Below are 26,128 nucleotides of genomic sequence, written 5' to 3'. Positions count from 1 at the left end.
TGAACCCGGGAGGCGGAGCTTGCAGTGAGCCGAGATTACACCACTGCACTCCGGCCTGGGTGACAGCAAGACTCTGTCTCAAAACAAAACAAAACAAACTCTTAGTGAGGATAGGTCTTTGTCCTGTGATATAGTATGTATTTCCTAGGGGTTATTAATAACCTACTGCTCTCACTCCTGCATTTGACACTGTTTTTAATCCCTCAGGAGAAAAAAAATTACCAAAACTTAGGTGGTCACTACTTCTGGTGAAATCAACTGCCTGTTTAGTAAAAAGACCCACAGACATTTGCTGAGCACCCATCATGTGCCAGGTGCTATGCTGGGTGTCTTAGAAGGAAGGCCTTCCAGACTTCCAGCGAAGGTGGGGCAGGCAGACACCTACCTTTAGCTCCACTTCCTTCTGAAGTCCCAACAAATTATGGGAAAGAATTAAAGGGCACAAGATCACATGAATAAATAGAAAAGTAAGTAAGAACATAGCCAACAGGAGATGTCAGCACAATTCTGGAATCTGGAAAAATGATGGGTAATTTATCACTGGCGGGAGATTACAGAGGTGAAAAGCAGGTTGGTCGAGGGGTGCAGCTCAGAAGTAAGTCCACTTGTGCCATGAATCCCCCCTAAGGCTAAGGAAATGGTGGCCCTAGGCATGGCAGAAACCAACAGAACAGTAGGGCTAAAAACAGGAGGAATCTTTGAAATGTTTTACAAGTCTGTAAAAGGAATTCTACTCCTAGATCCCGTCCCTAACCACTGTAAGAAACCAAAAGTTTAACCCGAAAATCTTTGGACTTAGCAACAGCCCAGGGTAGAGTATCATGCTAAAAATTTAGATACAGGTTAAGTATCCCCAGTATGAAAATTCAAGATCCAAAATGCTCCAAAATCCACAACCTTTTATGAGTGGTGACACAATGCTCAAAGGAAATGCTCATTGAAGCATTTTGAATTTTGGATTTTCAAATTAGGAATGTTTAACTGGCAAGTATAATGTAAATATCTGAAAATCCAAAAAAATCTGAATTACAAAACACTTCTGGTCTCCAGTGGAACAACATGCAAAAAATACAGAACAACAAAAAAAAAAAGAACAAAGCAATAAAGGGCTATAATATCCTCAGTGAAAAAAAAACATACATACATCTTGCAGCAGGTTGCTGTAACAAAGAATAACTGGAAAAGAAAGATGTCTTGAAAATTATAAATATGTTAGCAGAAAAAAATAAAAAGGCTGGAAATTAAAGTTGAAGAATGTTCCCAGAAATAAAAGAAGAATCAGGAATTAGAATGGTGCTTCATTTCTTTCATTTTTTTTTTTTTATTATACTTTAAGTTCTAGGGTACATGTGGATAACGTGTAGGTTTGTTATATATGTATACTTGTGCCATGTTGGCATGCTGCACCCATCAACTCGTCATTTACATCAGGTATAACTCCCAATGCAATCCCTTCCCCCTCCCCCCTCCCCATGATAGGCCCTGGTGTATGATGTTCCCTTCCCGAGTCCAAGTGATCTCATTGTTCAGTTCCCACCTATGAGTGATAACATGCGGTGTTTGGTTTTCTGTTCTTGGCGATAGTTTGCTGAGAATGATGGTTTCCAGCTGCATCCATGTCCCTACAAAGAACACAAACTCATCCTTTTTTATGGCTGCATAGTATTCCATGGTGTATATGTGCCACATTTTCTTAATCCAGTCTGTCACTGATGGACATTTGGGTTGATTCCAAGTCTTTGCTATTGTGAATAGTGCCGCAATAAACATACGTGTGCATGTGTCTTTATAGCAGCATGATTTATAATCCTTTGGGTATATACCCAGTAATGGGATGGCTGGGTCATATGGTACTTCTAGTTCTAGATCCTTGAGGAATCGCCATACTGTTTTCCATAATGGTTGAACTAGTTTACAATCCCACCAACAGTGTAAAAGTGTTCCTATTTCTCCACATCCTCCCCAGTACCTGTTGTTTCCTGACTTTTTAATGATTGCCATTCTAACTGGTGTGAGATGGTATCTCATTGTGGTTTTGATTTGCATTTCTCTGATGGCCAGGCGCTTGATTTCTTAAAGGCAACACTAGAGGCTGGAAATCGGTGGAACAATGCTTCCAAAATCCTCAGAATGATTTAAACCTTGTGTTTTATACCCTGTACAACTATCAATCAAGTGGGAGAGCAGAATGGGACATTTTCAGACATGTAAAGTTCTCAACAAAATTATGTCCCACATACTCCTTGCTCAGAGACCTGCTAAAGGATATGCTCCCCCAAAATGAGGTAGTAAAACAAAAGAGAGGAAGCTAGAAATCCAGAAAAGAAGGGATCCAATCCAGAAGAGTGCAAAAGGAGTTCTGAAGATGAGAGTGAGTGAAGGCCCTGGAATGAGAGCTGTGCAGTAGGCTTAGATAGCAGTCAGTCCAGAGAGGAGCAGGAAAACAGAGAGCTCCAGGAGTGATCTAAGAAAACCAGAAAAATCAGATTCCCTGAGGTGTTGTGATTGTGCTGAGGAGATTTACACTTCTATCAGGGTCTGGGCTAAATAGGTGACAGATACATTGGAAGCTAAGCAAACAAAACACTAAGATTTAGTAACTCCGGCAAAACAAAGGATTACACATAAAAGGGAAATAGAAGCATAGCACATCCAAGGTACAGCTGTAAACAATATCTCAGTAGTCTTAATCATGCAAAAGTATACTGATGTAGCCAAAAATTATAACATGACTGAGAGGGAGAGAGAAGGAAATCTATGCTTGGGATGTGGTTGGGAGAAAGATTATTAGAGCTAAATCCCTCTCTTCCTTAGGAGGAAATCAACAGATAATATATAGAAGTGAAAATTCAAGAAAAAGTAATATAACCACATTATTAGGAAATGTAGATGTTAATATCAGAAGAAACAGTTCAATGTGCTCAACTGGCTACCTATGGGAAGAGGCAGCCCAGGGCGATATGGGCCTGCTGCTTTTCACTATGAGCCTGTTATAGCTGTTTGGCTTTTTATATTATGCACACAAAATACTTCGGTATAAAAAAAAAAAATGAGACCACCACAAAACCAAACCCAACAACAACAAAAACCTTGAACTTCCCCTCAAATTGCTTTCAATCCAGTAAAGGGCAGACTCTGTTAAGAGAGGTTTTGAATGCTCTGGGAGGCGAGAGTGGTGGAGCACAGAGGGCTGAGCGGGGCACCCAGGCCCACTCATGGGAGAACAGAGCATTCGGGAGTCTCAGCTTCTGGGAAACAGGAGGAAAAGTGAGACCATGACAGGATCCTAGCCGTGGCCCGCCAGCCCTTCCTCACATATCAGCTGGAATATTCTAGGGTGGTTTTCTCATTACTAATGGAGACTATTTTCTTTAGTGTGGAGGCACTTTTAGGGCCAAAATGTGACTGCATGGTGGGGTTATAATATAACAGCGGGTCTTGGCTTGACTTCAAAAGCTTCCGGTCTTCCCTACACATTTCTTTAACATTTTTTGAAGTGGCATAAAGGTAACATTTTTTCAGAAAGTCCGTAACACTAATTTTGTGTTTCTCTAAATTTGTACTATTTTCTTCTTTGAAGTGATTTTTGCAGTCAAACATTGCTAAGAAAACAGAGGCCAAAGTTCTACCTGGAAAAAAAGAAAACCCTAGACTCTTAAGTGCAATTTCTGAGAGTATTTTCAGTTTCTAACGGGGCATGTCACTCCCGTTACTCCTTGGCAAATTATCAGGCAGCAAGTTTTGTCTTCTAATGCACTAACCAGAGATAATGGCAAATCAGTGTGGTCACTTCTTCAAAATAGCTCCTCGTGTTGTTGTTTAGAAAACTCCTTCACAGCTCGGGTTTTAACGCTTCGGTTTTTGGGGGTTTTTTTTTTTTTTTTTTTTTTTTTTTTTTTTTTGAGACGGAGTCTCGCTCTGTCGCCCAGGCTGGAGTGCAGTGGTTGGATCTCAGCTCACTGCAAGCTCCACCTCCTGGGTTTATGCCATTCTCCAGCCTCAGCCTCCCGAGTGGCTGGGACTACAGACACCCGCCACCTCGCCCGTGTTAGCCAGGATGGTCTCGACCTCCTGAGCGCGTGATCCGCCTGTCTCAGCCTCCCAAAGTGCTGGGATTACAGGCTTGAGCCACCGCGTCCGGCCAACGCTTTGGGTTTTAACTCTTTAACGACCACCACCATTTATCAGTCTCTCTTACAGAAACTCTCTTTGGTCTGGGATGCTAACATTTGCCTCCCCTACACCTTCTGTGAAGGCCATGGTTAAAAGGACCCCAGGGATGCAAGAATGACATGAATGCAGCCAGATGAGAGCAAGTGAGGTGGCTAGTACAGGTCAAGAATCAGAGCTCTAGCAGTTGCCATGAAGGGTTATTTCCCCCTGCCCAATCCACTTCGATACACTTTGCTGCAAGTTCTTTTTCTGTTAGTAAAACAAGGTAGATTCCAATTTCCACATTCATGACTGTGCCCTTAGCCTCTTCATTTCTGCTGCTCTGCCGTCAGCCCTTTGTGAGATAAGCCTTTATTCCCTTTGACCTTACTTCACTCTGGGTCCTCATGTGTGTTTTCAAATGGCCTTTACGTACATAAACAACTGCTCAACCCAAGAACCACAAACTCAAGGTAAGAGACCACGTGCATGTTACAGGTGAGCAAAGATCAAAAAGTTAAGATGGCACAAGGTGCTGGCAGAGTAAAGCAGCAGACCCTGCGAGGACTATGAACTGGTATGTCCTCTTTGGATGCAATGTGGAAGGCATCTAACACGATTTAAAATGCAGGCTTCCTTTGACCCAACCATTGCTCCTCTAGGAATTGATTCTGTGATATTCTTGCTCATTTGTAGGAGTATTTGTTGTAGCGTTGTCTTTAGCACCAAGACTAGAAACTGCTTAAATGCAGCTCAATAGAGGGCTGATTAAATAAATTAAGGGCACATCCATACAGAGGAAAATTATAGAGCCATAAAGAATGATGTGGGCTAGCATGAAATGATCTCCAAGATAAACTTCAAAGTCAAAAAAGGAACATGCACAACAGAGCAGTTAGTGTGTGCTGTTGCCTGTGTATTAGAAAACACACAGTTGGTCAGATGCAGTGGCTCACGCCTGTAATCCCAGCACTCTGGGAGGCTGAGACAGGAGGATGGCTTGAGCCCAGGAGTTTGAGACGAGCTTGGGCAACACAGAGAGACCTCATATCTACAAAAAAATAAAAAAGAGAGCCAGGCATGCTTGTGCATGCCTATGGTCCCAGATACTCAGGAGGCTGGGGTGGGAGGACTGCTTGAGGCTGGGAGGTGGAGGCTACAGTGAGCTGTGGGGGTCACACCACTGCACTGCAGCCTGAGTGACAGAGTGAGACCCTGTCTCAAAACAAAAAGAAAACACAAGGCTGGATATACACAGACATATATGTACACAGATCTCTGGAAAGAGTCAATACATGGAAAGTTCAGGATATCTCTGGAGAAAGGTTTGGGAATGGAGGAAACCTGACTTTGTATACTGTGTACCCTTTGGTCTGATATGAAGTCTTACCACTTTCCTACCTTACTCTTCCAAAAGAAGTTAAAATGGTTTTCATTAATGTTTTAACAAGGTAACACTGTAAGATGGGAGAACCATCAACCCCTACTTAAAAGACAGAATCCACCCACCTTTCAAAGCTGGAAGCAATTTACACAGATGGGTACTTCTGTAAATCAATGATGACACACACTTCTCACAACAGGAAAACACTGGCGTGCAAGCTGGTCCCTGTGCTTAAGCTCTCTGGGCAAAAGTTTCCTAATCAGTAAAAAGAGGACGTTGACCTAAGCGATCTCTTAGATCTGTTTTCTGGTGCAAGGTATCTCTGATTTTAATTTAAACCAATTTCATGTTCCTACAAAGCAGTGAGAGTCAAGCAACAGGCTCTAGTCCACACTCCAAAGCCTATCTCAATGGAATGAAGCCATCCATTCAAAATAATTTTACACTGAAGCATCCTTTAAATATATTCAGAGCACAGAATTTATTGAACATAATATGGAGACAGCTAGTACAAAAGTTTATGCCTTGGCAGGGCAGGTTTCATCAGGCTGATATGGAACATGGGAGAACATGCTGTTAATGGCTCTTTCGGTCTGGACCCTGCAGAAATACATCTCCTTCTCTCTGGGAAACATCATGTCAGCTGCCGAGCCATGGGTTTATTACATATCAGATAACCAAAATGTGCAACGGTGAAGAGTCCTTTCCCGCACCAGCTTTTTAAATGACTTCCATGTCAAAACAGCAAATACAATGAGAACTACAGAAAGGAAAAATTATGAAAACTAAAGCATTCTAAGACATCTCTTAAGATACTCAGTTCCTAAAATGTTAACATACATCGAAGACAATAAACACATTAGAAACTGCAGGAATCTTTTTTCAACATAGGGAGAAAGACGTAGAATAGGGAGAGAACAGCATGGGTTACTGAAACCATTTATTCAAAAAGGAGAGGAAAGGTGAAGGGAACACTGAAATAGATCACTTTTAGTTTCTTATAGGAAGTTCCAAATGGCAGCAGTTTATAAATAGTCTTTAAAAAGGAAACGACAGCAACAGAAATGAGAACCAAATATATTTTGCATTTTTCTCTCAGTGTATAAGCTTGAATCACCTTACTTAGGCTACATACGAATGAAAAATATAAAAAGTCACTCCCACTGACTAATTTCTCAGCACCTCATATAGTAGCAGCCAGACAGACGGTACTTATGAAACGTTTGCTAACGAGTGAATGATGAAAAGCAAAAAGTAGTTCTTGTACACATGGTCTCAGTATCACAGACAATAAATTCTGACCTTTGAATTCACATAAAAGATGCAATGGAAAAGCACTTTAACATGGATGCTGCACGAGAGGATTAACAGCTGAATTCAGTCTATTTCGTAAAAACAAAAGAAAGATGGGAATGCAGGCAGCCAGTTCGGAGAAACAGCCAGGACTTTTTTGTCTGACATGGAAAAACCAGCAAGTCAACGTGTGAAACGTGCACGCTAATTTCTCATCTTCTTAAACCCTAAAAAGCCCCGCAATCTTGTTAGCACTAAGCCTGGATGAAATTGTGTTAAGATATCTGATTAGTCTCCCTTAGTTGGCATTTTCCAAAGGAAAAAAAAAGGGAACCTGTTTTATTTCAGTCAGACATGGCTTTAGGTATCACTGAAACGAAGCTCTGACAGAAGCTCCACCTGCAGAAGCCCAGGCGGGCTCCTGCGGCTCATCAGAATGCCAGCAGGAAAGCAGGCCAGCAAGTGAGCATCCGTCCTGCACCCACATCCATTAGCCAAGTGATTACCTCTCCATCAGCCCTGGGGTGTAATAAAGCAGTTGTAATCGGGCATTGTTACAGGATCAATGTTTCCTGGTTTAAAAATAAACATCAGCATTTATCTAGCAGCAGAAAGAGATTCTCCCACAGTACTGTTTTATTCAACTGACATCTTTTAATCAAAGCAATCCATATCGTGGCAACATTCCAAGGTATCATAATTGCAAATATTTATGGCAAGTTAGATAATAGCTACATTTTTATTGCTATACTTTTCTTCCTTCTTTTTTTTTGAGACGGAGTCTTGCTCTGTCGCCCAGGCTGGAGTGCAGTGGCACGATCTCGGCTCACTGCAAGCTCCACCACCCGGGTTCACGCCATTCTCCTGCCTCAGCCTCCCAAGTAGCTGGGACTACAGGCGCCCGCCACCACGCCCGGCTAATTGTTTTGATTTTTTTTTTTTAGTAGAGACAGGGTTTCACCATGTTAGCCAGGATGGTCACGATCTCCTGACCTCATGATCCGCCCACCTCAGCCTCCCAAAGTGCTGGGATTACAGGCGTGAGCCACCGTGCCCGGCCTACACTTTTCTTCTTTTTCTACAGATTTAACGCAGACATTTTCTAACAAATTAATTCCATTAAGAAAAAGAAATCTCAATTATATTCATGAAGACAACCTCTCATCCACCTCCACCGGTTTCCCTTTTAACTATTATCCATAACTGTTTATGTGAGTTCGTGTCTTTTAAATTTTTCAAAATACCTCTCTGTAACTTAAATAAAATGAAGCCCCCTATTGTTATGTGCCATAGATACAGCCAAAAACATGGCATGGAGGGAGGTCAGGGCCCCTCGGCACAGGAGTGGGCGAGCTCGTGCACCCCAGCTAATGTTCTTGGTGGCTGAGCCTCGTGTGCTAATGCTGTGGCTAATGGGATTCAGAGGCTGGAGGAAGAGGTCTGTGAAGCTGGCGGCAGACCCACTCCCACAGCCTCCCAACCTTGCCTCTCGGCTGATGCTCCTTATCAGGGGCTTCTATTACTTGCTCCCTTAGCTGATTTCCTGGAGAAACGCAGTGCTAATTCAGGGAGAGGCCTGAGACATCGGCAGCTCAGCTGTTTTCAAACCTCGGCAGGGCACTTCTGTAATACCAATTTTAATGAACTGCCCTCATTCACATTTAATTTACAAGTCATGTAAAGCCTCCATATAAAGCGTTCCCATCATCTCCTTGCCGAGACAGACTGGTAATATTCTTTCTAAAGCCCCCAAAGTCATTCCCCAGGAGCATCGGGCAGAGATCTTCAGGCAATGAGAAAATGGAATATGCACTTTTTTTCACTGTCTGGAGTGTGTTCAGTTTCCAACAGAAAAAGCAAAAGCATGTGAACTACAGTCTTAATTCTACTTACTTTAGTGTGAAAATAACAGGTATGGAGGCAGACACATAAAAGATGTACAGACGGGCAGAGTAGCTGAAGGAGGAAGGCTTCATCCACTCAGTTCCCTGAAGCAGATTTTCAGAGCTGAAATGGTATCTTAGCAATGCAGGCCTTACAGAGACTGATTTAGTTCTAAAAAGTTGCCCAATTTAACCTCCTGGAGCCTTTATTTCTTCATATGCTAACAGAGCCACCTACCCCCCAGTACAGTTGCAAGGATTAAGTTCAATGTGCGAATGTACTGGAAATGTTCTACACAGGTAAGGAATGGCATTGAAACAACAGTAACTTGCTTGAAAAGGTTCCTATCAGAGCAGATCTGTCTGAGGAAAAGGGGGGGCAGGGAAGGCGTTCTCCAAATCCAATTAGGTCACAGAAACTCAATTCGCGTAGGGCATGCGTGATCTCAGAGCTGCTCTTGGTGTTCCAGAAGAGTGGTCGTTGGCCTTATGGGATTTGTGTGTCATGAACTAGCATCATACATCTATACTTTGCAGGGACCTTTCTAAATACAATTCCATTCCAGCCTATCTTTGAGAACACTCCTTCTCAACAGCAAACATGGCCCCAAGCTTAATTAAGAGAGGTCTCAGAGTGGTAACTTTTCATAGTTTAGTTTGGTTCTTTTCTCCTTCAGGCCAGACAGCCCGGGGCAGGGGAAGCCACGAGAGGCCCTTCAATGAAATGTCATGTCCAGCAGGGGGAAGCACTGGCCTCTACAGCGAGAAGGTCTCAGGGGTTAAATGTTATTCAGGTGTTCAGAGTGACACTGGGAAGCCCAAGACCCCTCTCTCGATATACATATTTCTCAAACTACAATGAGAAATGGGCCATTCCTTTAGAGAAGGAGCTGAAAATGACAAATGACATGGTATTTTGGCATGGATTCTGAGTTTGCAAATACAAAACTTTGTGTAGGCAAAAAATATAGGCACGATTTGAAAACTGTCAAGCCACTGACACATGGCACATACACTACACATGCACACATGCATGCACACACAGAGCCTGGTTTCAAATTAATCTGAAAGGCTCTTTAGCTCTGAGTTCTCACTACATTCAGTTCTATCTGACTCAACACAGCCTGCAAGCCGAGCACTGATATCTTTCGATAGCAATTCTGTTCCTAGGATTTGTTTGAAAGCGTTTAGGTTTTCACGGATCATTGGAGGTTCTTCATTTTTCCCCCTTCTGTGTTAAGGAGGTATAAGCCGTCTCTCTAGCCATAAACTGGCCACTGGTAAAAATCAATTTTGATTTTATCAGTATGTATTACTGCTGGTGCCAGCAGTTTAGAAGACTAGAGAGGGAAAACATGCAAACTAGGAGGAGAAAAAAGGTAAAGCCAGTTCCTCACACCCACAAATAAAACAGCCTGCTGTCTTTAAGAGGTCTTTTGTATCGTGCCAAGGAAGCTTAAATTATCCATTTAAAATGTCAATCAATAAAAACTTTCAGGAGTCTGTCGCCGCTTCCATCTCTTCTGCATTTGTGAGCACTACGACTGGCATTTCCGAAGCCAAGGCTGCCCTCTCTGAGGTGCCGTGGAGCCAGTAACACAGGAGCAGATTGGAGGGCAGTCTGGCAGCAGCTCCCCCATGCACACTGCCCGGCGGCACCCTCCTCAGCCTCGCTCTTTCCATGCCAGTTTCATCCCGATTATCCGACTCTTAACCTCTTGGGGCAGGGCAGGCCGTTGTGACAGGCCCCATATTCACCTCCTCTTTGCCTTACTCTTGTTTTCATTATGTAATTCTAGGAAAGACACCCTAAATGTGCATGCATCTCCAAGTTCTCCAGGAGCCATGCCTGCTCCACGTTCTTTCTTTTCCTGGCACATTTTTGGCTGCCAGGATGACTGAGAAAATAACCAACCTTCCCATCACTCACCTGCTTCTCTTCCTGAGGATTTTCCTTCTGCCACTCAGCCCAAAACCCCACAAACGTGTTCACCAAGTGCTAACCTCTAGAAGGGAGAGAGACTTCAGAGGCTGATTTTTAGCTGTAACCAAAATGTCCACATCCTCTGAGAAGCTGAACACCTTCTCCTAGATGTACACAAAACTCTAAATCACATTCAAAGGTCTAAAACAGAGTAGTTTCTCAATATTCTTTTTAAGAACTGCCACAGACTCACAGGCCAAATCCCATGACCTGGCTGTTTTTGTGAATAAAGTTCTATCAAAACACACGGCCATATCCTTTAAAAACAAATAGAGCCCTGCTCTAGTGTAATGGGACTGTACTGTACCCCTAGGTATGTTGGGGACCATCTAAGCACTCTCCATGAGGGCAAGGACATGAGGGCCTGGAAGCTACAGAAGGACTTAACTGGCTGCAGCACCTACAATTAGCAAATTTTAGTCTCCTCATGGAAAATCAGGCGGCAGAAGGCATGTGCCTTACAGTTCGGTCTTTTCACTTCCTTTTATAAGTACTGGGGGCCACAGGGAAAAAACCTGGAGACAAATTCATATTGGGGTGACCTCCCTGTCTGCACACTCAACGCAATCCATGGGTGCCTGGGTAACAACTAAGTCTGCTCATCATTTCTGTGAGTACCTGGGATTCAAAGTCAACTTTTTTCATGAAGACAGGAAGTTCCTTACTCAGACCAACCACAGACTTCCACTTCTCCTGTTTCAAGGCACCTGACCCAGCTTAACACAGCCAGGCTTAGGAGCAATGTGGCTTGACGTATGTGACTTCTAAGGACTGCCTTCCTTCTGATGAACTTGTCCTCTCAAACCTGTGCACAGTGGGACTGTGCCCAGAACGCCTGTTACTAGTCTCAATGGCATGGTTCCCTGACCTAGAAGCGAGGCTGCTTTTTACTGAAGGACAAAGCAATGGAAGGCCAAGGGTGACCAGGTGCTCAGCTTTTTCAGCAGTTTTATTTTTCATACTGTCAGCTGAAGACAACCAAAAAAAAAAAAAATATATATATATATACACACACACACACACACACACACACACACACGTACATTTAAATCATGAAACACATATTTCCCAGTGATAGAGCTCATTTTAAAGTCAACCTTCCAATGGCAAAATAATAAAAATGATAAAATAATTCCCCCCATAAAGCAAATGTGACAAAATGACAAAAGAATTCTTAATTTTGGGGCTTTATTATAATTTTTCTTTTCAAGATGCTACATAGTCAAACAGAACTGGATTGGTCTTTTATGGCATAAAATTAATTCACAGTCAAACTCTCAACTAGTACTAGAAGGATTAGCTGAAGAGTCTCTCTCTCCCACTGCTCCCCACCCCCAACTGCTGGTGCCCTCGATTCTAACCTTCTGCACCCCGATCCATTCGTCCTGACTCCAAGCTAGGTCCCCGAGGAGAGGTTAGGCTCAGACTTGGGCCTGGGTGCTAGAAGTATGAGTAATGGTTGAGAGGTGGTATAAGAACAATCTAGAATACTGACTACTCTTCATTAAAAAAGGTAACCTAGAGTTGACTGTCACTACAGAGAATTTCCCTCCCTATGACAGTTGTTATTTACTGACCCAGAAAAACACTTCCTGACAGCTCTTCTCCAACATTCCAATAAACCCCACCTCCACATGACCAGACTCTCCAGAGACAGAGGAGCCCACAGACCTCCAGCAGCAATACCAGTTCACCCACCAGAGTTTGGCAGCACACAGCATTAACTGTACTCTTGTGACAATAAGAAAACATGAGATGAAATACATTAAATAAGTTAAATATGCATTAAACATCTCTGAATAACAGTTCAACTTCACTACATGAACCAATAAAAACTTAGCTTGGTCCCTTTAAGAGAACAAAGCACTGCCATTTACTTCCAAAGCGCTGGGTCAATCAGTCAACACACGCCTCTCACTTATGACGAGTACGTCTGATGCTGCCACAGTGCAATTCCTTTGGGCTTCTGACTCTGTTCATCAGTCCCAAGGAGCTGATGGCTTGGACAGAACTGAAGACATGGAAAGCAGCCTGGGCCGGGAGTGGGCCACGTGGGGACTACTGTGTGGAGATGACCTCACTCCCCACCACGCTGGGCTCCAGCTCCCCACGGGCCAGCACCAACAGGCGAGGAAGAGTGTCATTTTAAGAGAGGTAATCCAGCATCATGTACCAAGGCCTACCAATGTTTAAAATGACATTTACAATATGCCATTGTGGCATTACTCATGGTTTCCCTTGTCATTAATAAAGATCATTCTTCCCCCCACAATCAGTTACTATACATTTTTAACTTTCTAAAAGATTGTTACATTATATTTGTGTGTGTGTATCTGTGTATGTGTGTGCAGGGAGGGGTAATTTAAAGGCAAGACCTGTGAGATGTCATCATACATTAATTTCTTTTTACACATGGTTATGATAAATTTAAATCCCATGATATGGTGGATCCATCAATCCAATTTACCATCCTGTGCATGCTACCTCTACAAGGCAATCTTCCCAATAATTACACCAACAATAAAGAACAAAACCACCAGAGCCAAGAGCCGGGTGCTAAGGCCTTCTTCCTTCCCAGCTGGGGCTAGCGCTGAAATGGGGCTGTTGCTCTGCACTGTCTTCCTCATCCGCAGTCCATCTTCTTCCTATGGGAGCAAATGCACATTTCAAAGACAAGCCAAGGCACCAGAAAGGGGAGTCAACCGTACAGCTTAACAGGATGGGCTGTTCATGCCCAGTGTTGGCCAACATGATATGGTCCAACCTCATTTTGCAAAGGGAGAAACTGCAGGCTACAGAGGGGAAAGGGCTAGCCTGAAGCCACAGAGAAAACAGTCCCCTCTTTTCTTTCATACATTCCACTTGATGCTGCTAGTTATAACAGAAATCTAAACAGGGTGCTCCTTGGTTTCCCATGATTTACAGACAAAAGTTCTTAAAAGGGTCAACTGGGCCCTTTGCACCCTCAGCTCCACCCACCTTTACGGCCATGTCTTTCAGATGCTTCTCTTCAACCCCAACCTCTCTGTCCTTCCTGCCTCTAATGAATAGCCTTCCTTGATCAAATCATCAATTTTTTAAATGAGAGGCATTTCCCAAGACATAAATAGACAAATCATAAGAAACTACAAAGTCAACTGGACACGGTGGCTCATGCCTGTAATCCCCACACTTTGGGAGGCTGAGGCGGGTGGATCACCTGAGCTCAGGAGTTCGAGACCACCTTCGTCAACATGATGAAACCTCATCTCTACTAAAAATACAAAAGTTAGCCTGAGGTGACAGAGTGAGACTCCATACCAAAAAAAAAAAAAAAATCTAAAAGTGGGACATCTGGAAGCTTTCAAATGCAGAGCTCTGTACATAGCTGGTACCTGATAAACTACATCCAGACTGCTGGATCAAATGATATTTGGAATATTAAAATGTGACTGGCCTTGGTACACTCATCTCAAATATTTTCTACTTAATGCATAGATTTCTCATTGAAGAAGCAACATTCTTTTTCACACATATAAAGATGTTTGACCATATCCCCCACCCTCCCCTTGTCCCCAAACTACATGGATATGTAAGAAATGAAAATTTTTTTCTTCCTTCACCTCCACTGCCACAACTGCCTTGCACTTTCCTAAGAATCTGCAAGTTACCATGTAGATCTATGATGCCATTTCCATGCTCTCAAAGCCAAGCCCACATCCCTGAAGAGGGACATGCATCAAGCCATTCTATTCTGGCCCAGACTCATCTTTGCTGAAAGATCTCTTGATAATCACCTCATCTACTCATCCCCAAACCCCACACACCAGCTGTACTTTCTTTTCTTCGTTTCCTTCCATTCTCTCCCATCCACCTGAGTACCTAGTAGGTCCTGGAGACCACAGGCAGATGAATCCCACGGAGCTCACTCTTCCTGCAATTTGTTGCTATCTCTGTGGGACATTTATCACACTGGCTTATAATAATTTCTGTGTATGTCTCTCCCTGCTATCCCATTAACAGAGAGCTCCTCAAGGGCAGGGACTGTTTGTGTTTGAATCCACAGTGCCAGGCACATATTAGACCCTCATTTGTTGGCCAGATGACAGAATAAACCAACACAAAACAAGAAGGCAGCGTCTGGCAGGATAAAGAATCTTCTAATGTCGAGATTAGTCTGATCATATTTTAAGGTTATTCTGCTCATGGGGCATGGCAATATCACTGCACAGTGATAAACAAGGTGGTGTCCAACTGACTTAAAAAAAAGCAGCAAACTACACCATTTATTTTATTGGGTTATATAGAAGCTATTTCTACCTATTTACCACTTTAAACAGCACAGAACTCTGTTTCAGAAGAGAAATACACTCGAGGAGAAGCTTCAGGCATAGCTCAGATTGTTAGCCAAAACGCAGTGTCGGCTTCACAATTTACTTACACGTTAAAGAAGTTACTGACTGAGGCAAATCAAGATCCCTGCAAAGGAAGAAGATGATGCCATTTCCCAAATGTTGTCAGTTCTCCTGTATCTACCTCATTGTCAAGAGTAAAAGAGAAGAAAACTCATACTTTTAAAGCTGGAAGGGGCCTTAGAGGTGTTTAGCAAACAGAGGCCTAAAAGATGCTGTGACCAGCACAGATTCAGAGCTGTTTCATATTGGATGGGAGCAACTTCCACACCACCACAAGCCTCCAAGCCAAAAGAAGCACCCTCTGACTTCCCCCTTCACCACTCAGTACGATACAACCTTCCATTGCCAATGCCAACTGCCTCGTCCACGAGCTAGAGGCTCAGGTTTTCTTTCCATAATCTCCACCTCCTAACCACTGTGAGGCACCCCACCTCCAAGCTCATCACCACATCAACAGTTTGAGGAGCCAAAACTGCCCAGACCTATTTAGAGTCTTCTAAAATCAGAACTATACCTGCATTAAATCAGAGTATTGGTCAGTACTTACCCTCTGAAAAAAAGATTCTCACCCAAGTGAATGGGGATGGCGTGGGGTTTAAAAATGCATATTCAAAATAAAAACTGCTATTTTGGTCTCACCATTTATTTTCAATTTACACTAATGGAAAGTGTGAATTTTGGGGGGTTTTGTTTGTTTTGTTTTTGAGATGGAGTCTAGATCTGTCACCCAGGCTGGAGTGCAGTGGCGCCATCTCAGCTCACTGTAACTTGCGCCTCATGGGTTCAAGTGATTCTCCTGCCTCACAGCCTCCTGAGTGGCTGGGATTACAGGCGCCCACCACCACACCCAACTAATTTTTTTTTAAATTTTTTATTAGACACGGGGTTTCACTGTGTTGGCCCGGCTGGTCTTCAACGCTTGACCTTGTGATTGGCCCGCCTTGGCCTCCCAAAGTGCTGGGATTACAGGCGTGAGCCACCGTGCCCGGCCGAGGTTTTTCTTTTTTTTCCAAGGGGACAACAGCTTAAACAGTAGAGAAACTTCTGATCAAGGGACAGTGGTTCTTAATTTACACAGATCCAAGGACCCTTTCGAGAATCTGATGAAAGCCATGGAAATTTCTCCCTGGGGAGAAAAAAACAGCCAAATACCAAAAGCAAAAGAAACCTATACATTCACTGGCTCATCAACTTCCCCACCCAAGAAGCTAGTGAAAATGCCCTTGTTCTCTGTAGATTACCAGAAAATAAACTATTACCTTGAACTGCTTGTTCTCCTCCCGTAGCCTCTGAACTTCACCTTGCAGCCTCTTACATTCTTCCATAACCTTCTTAACTTCAGTGTCATCCAAAGAAGAACTCAGAGACTTAGACACTATTGGTGTTTCTGTCTTTGATGCAGTTGTGGATATAATTTTATTTATTTCTACATCATGCTGTTCAAAAACAAACGAAAGCCTAAGTGTCACCAACCATGTAATAAAGGACTTTTTTATGCAAAGTAAAGTAGTTCTCAGCAAACACCAAACGTGGTAGCATTTCATCCACACTGTAAAAAGCCACATTTATTTTTAAAATGGATCATTTTATTTGGTATCTTAATAAACTAAAGCAACTGGGCCCTAGAAATTATGGATAAGGGTAAATAATGAAGTTTAGCTGAGACTAATACTTCAGAGAAAGAGAAAAAGGGCTGTGTATATTGCGCTATCAAATTCCTGCCATGCCAAAATTAGCATACTGTAATTGTGCAAGCTCAGGAATTATTAGCCACAAATTACTGTCACCACAAAGATGTGAACATCCCTAGGATTGTCTTGGTGGAGTAGGAAGCTTGGGAGAGCAGTAGACAGAGGGGGAATTATTTTACCAACTTAGCATTTGGAAGCTGGGATGAAAGTGAAACAAGCTCAGGGTCTGCAATGTTTCAATCTTCGGAAGTTACATACTCCCCTCATTTCCCCTGCCAAGATTGAGCTATGATCCCCTCTTGAGATTTACTGGGGATGACAGCCAGTCAGTGGAGGGAGGGCATGGAAACACGCAGCTTGTCAGGGAAAAGTAACTGACGATCATTGACCTGGGTAGCAAACTGAAAACCAGGAATCTAGCTCTCCCCATCATTTTCCAGATGAGAAGAGTAGGCCCTGTGAAGCAAGGTCCCAGGCTACCAAGTCAACCTATCACAGAGCTGAGGCCAGAATACAGGTTTCACAACTTGCAAACTGACCTTCCTGTGACAGGACGTACGCTGGGAAGAGGGAAAAAAAGACCACTATCCACTTAAAGAAACACGGTAAAAATAGTGGTAAATGATTCAGCAGAAATAAAATATCAGGTAGTTTTGACACAAATCAACAGCATTCCCGCAGACCAGCATAGATACTGTTAACAGAACATTTCAGGGCACTTCTATTTCCCAACTCCAGCTATCAACAGCTAAGATAGTTTCATGAGCTGCATGTTTTCACAGTTTTGGTGTTTTTGTAACAATTAAAATGTTTTCGACTAGGTTGAAGGGAAGTCCAAATTAGCATTTCAGATACAGTCCCCTTTCTTCAACTGGTCACAAGTGAGGACCATCAAGGGTGAAAGCGGACAGCCTAGAGGATGGGGCTCCTTCCTTCTCCCCGCAGGCAACACCGGAATGTTGATACTGCCCTCCAGGACACATGTGGCAATATCTGGAGACATATTTCGCTGTCACAACTGGGGAGTACTACCAGTATCAAGAGGGTAGAAGCCAGGGATGCTGCGATCAATAGAAGACCCTACAGTACACAGGGCAACCTCCACCACCAAGAACTATCCATCCCAAATATCAACAATGCTGAAGCTGAGAAATCCTCATCGAAAAGCAGCCTTTGACTGAGGAGATAAATAGGGGAAAAGGGGTAGGGAGGCTGACAGGGCACTTTGTAAAACAAGAGAACCTGAAAGCTTCCCACCCATCCATCAAGCACCATGATAAAGGGCAAATTATTCCCTGTTTTACACTCACCCACTGTTTAACAGCAACCTATACCTTCGCCAGGTCATAGAAGCTCTTAGGATTTATGACATCTCAACGGCCATCGGGCTGCACTTTTCAAGGGGAAACACTGTTTGAATCAGTTGTCTTTCCCTGAGTTTTTCAAAGGCTGATTTCATAAAGGCCCACTTACTTGCTGACCTCAGCTTATTTTTTTCTTCAGACATCAGATAAAGGAAAATAATTTGCCAACTTAAATCTTGGTTTTGCAGGAAATGGTATGCAAATAAGTATCAGCTTACAACATTCAATTATTGTTAACTATAAACATACTTACTGGTTTATCATTCTCTGCTGGCAATTCAAACACACATCTAAGTTTTGAATCCATAAGGTCTTCCGGTTTTGCCTCCTTCCACTAAAACAATTTAAATTTAATAATCAAGATATTATTTACCTGGTGGAAGAATAACTTTCTTCCTATAACTGATAATTTCAGAAAAATACTCTTAATGAGAAAGCCTAGAACTATATCAAATAAAGAACTGAAGTCTGCTGAGATTCCAATATTTGTAACATGACAAGATTAAATACACTCACTTTCTCGAAATATTTATTACACTTCACAAACCCTGAAAGTCTTGCTGCCTGACTCCTTAAAGTCAACCAATGCTCCCCATGTTGCTACTCTACAGGAGAGGCCCACCACTGAACAAAAAGGAGTCCTCTAAATAATGTCTGGATGACCAGGTAACCTTGGCTCTCCTTATGAAAATAAAACTTGTTTTAGCCTGGGCGTGGTGGCTTATGCCTGTAATCCCAGCACTTTCAGAGGCTGAGGTGGAAGGAATGGTTGAGCCCAGCAGTTTGAGACCAGTCTGGAAAACGTAAGGAGATGTCATCTCTACAAAAAAAATTTAAAAATTTACTGAGCATGGTGGCACATGCCTGTGGTCCCAGCTACTCAGGAGGCTGAGGTGGGAGGATCACTTGGGCCCAGGAAGGAGGCTGCAATGAGCCATGATAGCACCACTGTACTCCAGCCTGGGGGACACTGGGAGACTCTGCCTCAAAAATAAGAAATTAAAATGAGAAAATGAAACCTACTTTAAAGGCATATCTAGAAAGTGTAAGCGCATATTATCTGGGAGTAGTTTTAGAACCACTCTGCCAACTACCAACGGAACACATTCATTACCAAATCCCTCCTCTGCCACTGTGGCAGTGTCTGGGCTATCTCTACCCCAAGACCCATCTCCATCCCTCCGGGCTGCAGTGACAGCACCTTCCCAGCTAAATCCCACGTCCTAAGAGGATATGCTCCTGATAACTTCTCCTTTTGGCAGCAGAGGATGGGAATTACAGGGTATTCTAGGATCATAGACCAGGATAACAGCAAGGTGACGATATAGAAAAAGAAGGCATCCCCCACCCTCCGTGCCTCCAACCCTTCCCAAAACCATGCAAGAGGTACCAAGAATCAAAAGTGGGAACCAAAAAGTGGGACACTAGGAAACTGCCACAAAAATTATGACAGATCCACTAAATGGAATAGCATGCTGCCACTCAAATGATGCTGAAGAGCATTCAGTTAGATGGAGGAAATGTCCAGAATATTAAGTGAAGAAACCTCAAAGAATACTGAAGTCTGCTCCTCTGCACACACACATCTGTACACGTGTGCCTACCACATGAGTCAAAAAAATATCAGGCAAGGATCATCACTGAATGCTAAAACCACCAGGTGAGACTGTTGGCAAGCAGGATATTCACATGGTCTCAAGGTATCAGATGACTCAGAGTATCACAGATTACCTATTAACCACAGGGGCAAATGTGCTTTGTGCTCTGACACTGGGGAGAGCTGGCAGTCACCGTCTTAACCAAGTGATCAAACAGCATCACCAACAGCAGGACAACCTGGTATGAAATACCGACTATGGAATATTCTTGCCAAAACACATTTAACTTGAATTTAATCATGAGGAAATAATCGAACAAATCCACAAAACGGGACATTCTATAAGTCAACTGGCCTGGACACTAAAAAAAAAAAAAAAAAAGTAGTTCAAAGTTTGGGCAGGGTGCAGTGGCTCACACCTGTAATCCCCATTGGGAGGCAGAGGCAGGAGGATCGCTTGCACCCAGAAGTTCATGACCAGCTAGGGCAACAGAGTGAGACCCCAACTCTACAAAAAAAAACAAAAAATTAGCCGGCGTGGTGGCATGCCTGTAGTTCTAGTTACTGACTGCACCACTGCACTTCAGCCTTGGTGACAGAACAAGACTTTGTCACCAAAAAAAAAAAAAAAAGAAGTTCAAAGTTTGAAAAACAAAAAGGTTTGGGTGTCCTCTACTAAAGGCCACTTTTGGAACAACTAGGAAATAATGAATATTAATTTATCACATAATAATACTGAATTGAAGTTAATTTTTTCAGCTATGATTAATAGTATCATGGCGCTATAAGAGACTGTCCTTGCTCTGAAGCATTTAGGGGTGAAGTGTCATAAAATCTGCATCTTAAGCAAATAAGAAAGTTTGTGACAGAAAGGAAGCAAATGTGACAACATGTTAACAAATGGTAAATCTAGGTAAAAGTTATATGAGTGGTCACCATGCTATTTTTTCAACTTTCTGTATCTTACAATAAAAAGAAAAACATTTTAAAATAAAGAAAAGGCAGGCTGGGGCAGTGGCTCATGCCTGTAATCCTAACACTTTGGGAGGCCAAGGCGGGAGGATCACTTCAGTTCAAGACCAACCTGGGCGACAAAGCAAGACCTCATCTCTATCATAAAAAAATCAGCTGGGCATAGTGGCCTATACTTACAGACTTTTCCAATGAGATCAGCAGGAAAACAAATGAATGTGATGTTTTTGCAAGTGTACGATGCAATATGCCAACATTTGGAAGCTCTGCAACACTCAGCAAATGGTTTCCAAACAGTCCATGCATGATATCACAAAATCCATTCAAAGTACAGGAGAGACTGATGTGTTTTAGTGAAACAATGTTCAAAAAGTCACAGACATGGCTTCAGATTCCACATCATACTAATAACCTTGAAGAAAGTAACACTTGTCAAGTTTTGGTGTAGTATCGAAGAATGTTCAGATTTATCTGAAAAAGCATTAAACATACTCTTCCCTTTTCCAACTACATTATCTGTGGTGAAAGCAGTTTTTCTCCATATGCATTCACCAAAAGAACACATCCTAACAGACTAAATGTAGAAGCAGATATGAGAATCCAGCCTGTCTTCTATTGAAATAGACACTAAAGAAATTTGCCACAGGGCAGAGTGGCTCACGCCTATAATCCCAGCACTTCAGGAGGCAGGGGTGGGTGGATCACCTAAGGTCAAGAGTTCCAGACCAGCCTCACTAACATGGTGAAACCCTTTCTTTACTAAAAATACAAAAATTATCTGGGCTTGGTGGTGCACGCCTGTAATCCCAGCTACTCAGGAGGCTGAGGCAGGAGAATCGCTTAAACCTGGGAGGTGGAGATTGCAGTGAGCCAAGATTGCACTACTGTACTCCAGCCTGGGTGACAGAGCAAGACTCTGCCTCAAAACAAAAAAAAAGAAAAATGAAATTTGCAGGCCAGGCATGGTGGCTCACGGCTGTAATCCCAGCACTTTGGGAGGCCAAGGCGGGTGGATCACATGAGGCCAGGAGTTTGAGATCAGCCTGGCCAAGAGGCAACCCTGTCTCTACTGAAAATACAAAAACCAGCCGGGCATGGTGGCGGGCACCTGTAATCCCAGCTATTCGGGAGGCTGAGGCATGAGAATCACTTGAACCTGGGAGGATGGAGTCTCGCTCTGTCCTTCATGCTACAGTGCAGTGGCAAGATCGTGCCACTGCATTACAGCTTGACCAACAGACTCCATCTCAAAAAAAAGAAAATAAATTGGCAAAAAATGGAAAAACGCGTCAAGTTTCAGTCTTCTCACTAATTTTTTTGAAAACTTACTTTTCATTAAAAATGTTACTGTTAACATGTAATTACGTCATTCTTAAATAATTTTACAAATTTTCAGTTTAATTTTTAATATAATATTGATACACCCCACAAACCAAAAAGCTTTGTGGGTCCTTTTTTTTTTTTTTTTAAGAGATGGGGTCTTGCTATGTTGTCCAGACTGGCCTCCAACTCCCGGGCTCAAGTGATCCTCCCGCCTTAGCTTCCTGAGTAGCTAGGACCATAGGTGCCTGCCACTGTGCCCAGCTGCGTCTTCATTTTTAAGAATGTAAAGGAGTCCTGAGACCAAAAAGTTTGAGCACTGTTATGCTACAACAAATAGCACAGGCCCTCCAGGAGGTAAACAATATGGTTAAGTAAGTCAATGCGGTTAAGTAATAACACACTGGTGGCTCTATGTAGTACCCCTCTTGGTAGAATCTGCAGTTTAAAAAGAGAAAGGAGATTTACACAAACCAGGTCTTGAGTTTTCGGGACATACCTGGCCCTCAGGTGAAAACAGAAGCACATATGCATGCACACACATTCCTTACGGAAGGAATGGGGCATTACCTATGCTCCTCTAATCAAACGCCTTTGCAACTGCTTGCTCTACCTCCACAGAAGGGCACTGTCTGAGATATAATGCCCCCTTACTGCAGACCTTACAGATGTCACCAGCACAGCTCCAGGCCTAGAACATCCTACCTACCAAGTCACCACAGTGTAGACATGGAAGGACCATTTCATGGGCAGGGGAGAAGACATAAACACCCACCACAAGGCAGTGGGTGTAAGCAATCACTTTAACGGAGCCCCGGCGACAGCCTGAGGTAGCAGGTCCAACAGCCCTTCTGCAAAAGCAGAGGACTGAGCAGATATATACACAGATGCCTAAATACACTGTTGAATAGAAACTTTTCAATTGGGAATAAAAACCGTGCCCTACTGGCATGTCAACTTTCAGGAAGTTCTACGTATAAGGTGGGTACTTATGGGAGGTTTCTGATCTGATAAAAGGTTTTTGCTTTGGAGAAAAAAAAAAAGTCTAACAAGCACCATGGCATATGCTTCATTTTTTAAATCTCAGAATCTCATCTTTGAAAAGAAATCTCTTCACATTTTACATGCCTACAATCTCAGCTCAGGCCCCAAAGACTCACTTCTAGATTTCTACCAGCCTGGAACATCTAAGGGGGGTGCTTGCCACCACCAGCTCTCCTTGGCTTGTGGGCTCCGACATCAGTGAGCCACAGTGAAGATCTGGGACACCCAGATTCTGTGAAACTTCATAAACTCCTGGAGTACCTCGGTATCCACATCCTGCTTAACATGGCCCCTAACTCACATCAAATAATTTGTATTTTTCAGCTACTATCATCTCATGTCAAATTCAATTTGCTCTATCCTGTTAGTGGGAACTTTATAAAAACATGACAGAATGCTACTAATCATTAGTTCTTTCAGCTCCATATGTGCAAACGGTGACAGAAATTATGTACTTTTTTCCATGGCAGGTTATTAAACAGTTTCCCATTAACTTCACTTTCACTTCTTTTTTTTAAAAAGAGATGGGGTCTTGCTAATGTTGTCTAGACTGGCCTCCAACTCCTGGGCTCAAGTGATCCTCCTGCCTTAGCCTCCTGAGTAGCTAGGACTATAGGTGCCTGCCACTGTGCCCAGCTGTGTCTTCTTTTTTAAGAATGTAAAGCGGTCCTGAGACCAAAAAGTTTAAGCACTGTTATGCTACACCAAATGGTATTCACCAGTATCTCTTCACTTGAATACCAGAGATACTGATGATAAAGCCCTCTTAAATGAACCATCTATCCTACTTTTAAAATGTATCTGCTGATACTACATTAAAAAGAAGTCTGTTACCAGAAGACAGCCTGGAAGCCAGGTCACTACTCATCCACATTAACGCTTTGTGATACAATGCCTGTTGTATTACAGATTGCAAACTGGGATCCTGTTAAGAAAGGGCCTTTGGGGTCTTAAAACATTGGATCAATAATATCAGAGTTTCCTCAACAGAAAAGAAATGCAGAAGATACGCTACTTAAAACATATACACACACCCCTTGGAGAAATGATGACTTGATTAAATGCAGCATAAATGCTGCTTCTGAGAACCCAAGCAAATCACAGATCACTTTCATCTGCATCATAATGGTAACAGCAAATAAAGTCTAACAAGCACTATGGCACATGCTTCACTTTTTTTTAATCTCAGAATCTTATCTTCGAAATCTCTCTCTCCACATTTTGCGTGCCTACAATCTCAGCTCAGGCCCACAGATCTCTCTAGATTTCTCCCAACTAAGAGATTTTTCCAAGTTTCTTCTAGTTTCTTTCCCAACCAAATCACCCTGCCTAGCCCCTACAAACTCCACACATTTAATCTTACCTTAATACCCTACTTGTATCACGTTAATTCCTCAAATCAAAAACCTCCTGTAAGAGTAACTATGTCCTAAGTAAAAGGCAATCAGTTCAGCTTTTCACAATCTGGCCCTTCTTGGATTTCTTGGTATCTCTTATTGGAGGCCTCCCTTCTGCTCCAACAAGTGTGCACGTCACTCAGGCCACACACCATGCCCCTATGTCCTTAGACCCAGTGACGCTCTCCGATCATCATCAAAGTCTCCTCTTATCATGTCAGCCCTGCCTGACACGTTTCTCTTGATTCTCTCTTACTCTACTCACATGTCAATATACCCCATCTTCCAGGACTTAATCCTCTGACAGAACACTGTAAGGAATAGCCAGGCATGGTGGTGCATGTCTGTAGTCCCAGCTACTTGGGAGGCTGAGGCAAGGGGACTGCTTGAGCCCAGAAATTTGAGGCTACAGTGAGCTATGAGAGCGGCATGCACTCCAGGCTGAGCAACACAGCAAGATCCCAACTCCATAAATAAGTAAATAAATAAGGCCAGGCGCAGTGGCCCACACCTGCAATCCCAGCACTTTGGGAGGCCGAGGTAGGCAGATCACTTGAGGCCAGGAGTTTGAGGCCAGCCTGGCCAACATGGTGAAATCCCATCCCTAACTAAAAATACAAAAAATTTAGCTGGGCATGGAGGCACACACCGGTAATCCCAGCTACTGGGGAAGCTGAGGCACGAGAATCGTTTGACCCCGGGAGGCAGAGGTTGCAGTGAGCTGAGATGGCACCACTGCACTCCAGCCTGGGTAACAGAGAGAGACTTTGTCAAAAATAAATAAATATATAAATATAATAAAATGTAGATAAGAACCCTGGAGGGAAAAGTTCTCAAACTTCAGTGAGTATCAGAATCACCAGGAATGTTTGCTACAACACTAACTGCTAGACCCCACCTCCAGAATGTCTGTGTTAGCAGGGACGGAGTGAGAATGAGCACTCCCATTTCTAACAGGTCCCCAGGTGGGCTGCTGCTGTTGCTGCTGCTGCTGGCCCAGGGCCTGCACCTGGAAAATCTGTGCTGTGCTATACCTTCTAACATCACAGTTCCTGCTGAAACACCATTTCATACTACAGTGCCTACTGTGGGCACCTTACTTTGTTAGGAGACTGTCAACTCCAAGACTCCTAAGCTCCTACTGACATGTTTGCCTTTTCTCCCCAGTGAGACTGAGCCCAGAACTTAATGTTTTAATAGCTCACATTCTGGGTGCTAATTTGCATTTTTTTCATTAGTTGACAGGTTTGCACCTTCTTCTCTTCCAACATTCAAAGTGTTCCTGAATCATGCTCTCCCTAGAAATATCCTTGGAGAAGCCCAAAGACGAAACCCTCCTTTATCCCCACTAGCTGGCTTTTCTTCTGTCCTACTTCCCAGAGTCACTCCCTCCCTTCCAAGTGGGCAAGACAGGGCTTCCAGCTTCTGATGGCAGTGCCCTCAGTCTCGCACTCCCCATCCTCTCACAAAGCCTGCATAAAGACTGTCCTCTACCACACTGCGCTTATAGGATCGGAATGAAGTCACTGATCCACTTTTTTGAGAGTAATCAAAGACACAGATACATAAATGCCAAGCAGAGCTCCTGATGAGCTGGAGATAACCAGCATTACCTAAACAAGGCGATATAATTCTAGCCTAAAGCAAAGAAGT

General features: G+C 43.1%; 1 protein-coding gene across 1 annotated transcript; it reads right to left on the bottom strand.

The window, feature by feature from the left end:
• Window positions 1-5,992: 5,992 nt before the first annotated feature.
• LOC105548395 (vesicle-associated membrane protein-associated protein B/C-like) lies at window positions 5,993-19,322 on the bottom strand. Its single transcript, XM_011992413.1, has 5 exons — window positions 19,260-19,322; window positions 18,399-18,479; window positions 16,350-16,526; window positions 7,889-13,341; window positions 5,993-7,574 (listed from the first exon to the last, which is right to left on the bottom strand). Exons 1-4 carry the CDS (start codon window positions 19,320-19,322, stop codon window positions 13,183-13,185), a joined length of 480 nt encoding a protein of 159 aa, XP_011847803.1. The 3' UTR covers window positions 5,993-7,574; window positions 7,889-13,182.
• Between the last annotated feature and the right edge of the window lie 6,806 nt (window positions 19,323-26,128).

The sequence above is a fragment of the Mandrillus leucophaeus genome, unplaced genomic scaffold (genome assembly GCF_000951045.1).
Source record: "Mandrillus leucophaeus isolate KB7577 unplaced genomic scaffold, Mleu.le_1.0 Scaffold41, whole genome shotgun sequence".
Taxonomy (NCBI): domain Eukaryota; kingdom Metazoa; phylum Chordata; class Mammalia; order Primates; family Cercopithecidae; genus Mandrillus; species Mandrillus leucophaeus.
The sequence above is the reverse complement of the archived record's forward strand: the minus strand, read 5'-3'. Positions and strand labels throughout refer to the sequence as shown.

Bases quoted from the DNA above. Each gene is read 5' to 3' on its own strand.
- LOC105548395 (XM_011992413.1), bottom strand. From the start codon at position 19,322: ATGGAGATGGGTCTTGGGGTAGAGATAGCCCAGACACTGCCACAGTGG. The intron at 16,527-18,398 runs GTAAGTATGTTT...GTTTTTGAACAG, and splicing joins CAGCAGAGAATGATAAACCA to CATGATGTAGAAATAAATAA. The intron at 13,342-16,349 runs GTAATAGTTTAT...TTGCTCCCATAG, and splicing joins AGGAGAACAAGCAGTTCAAG to GAAGAAGATGGACTGCGGAT.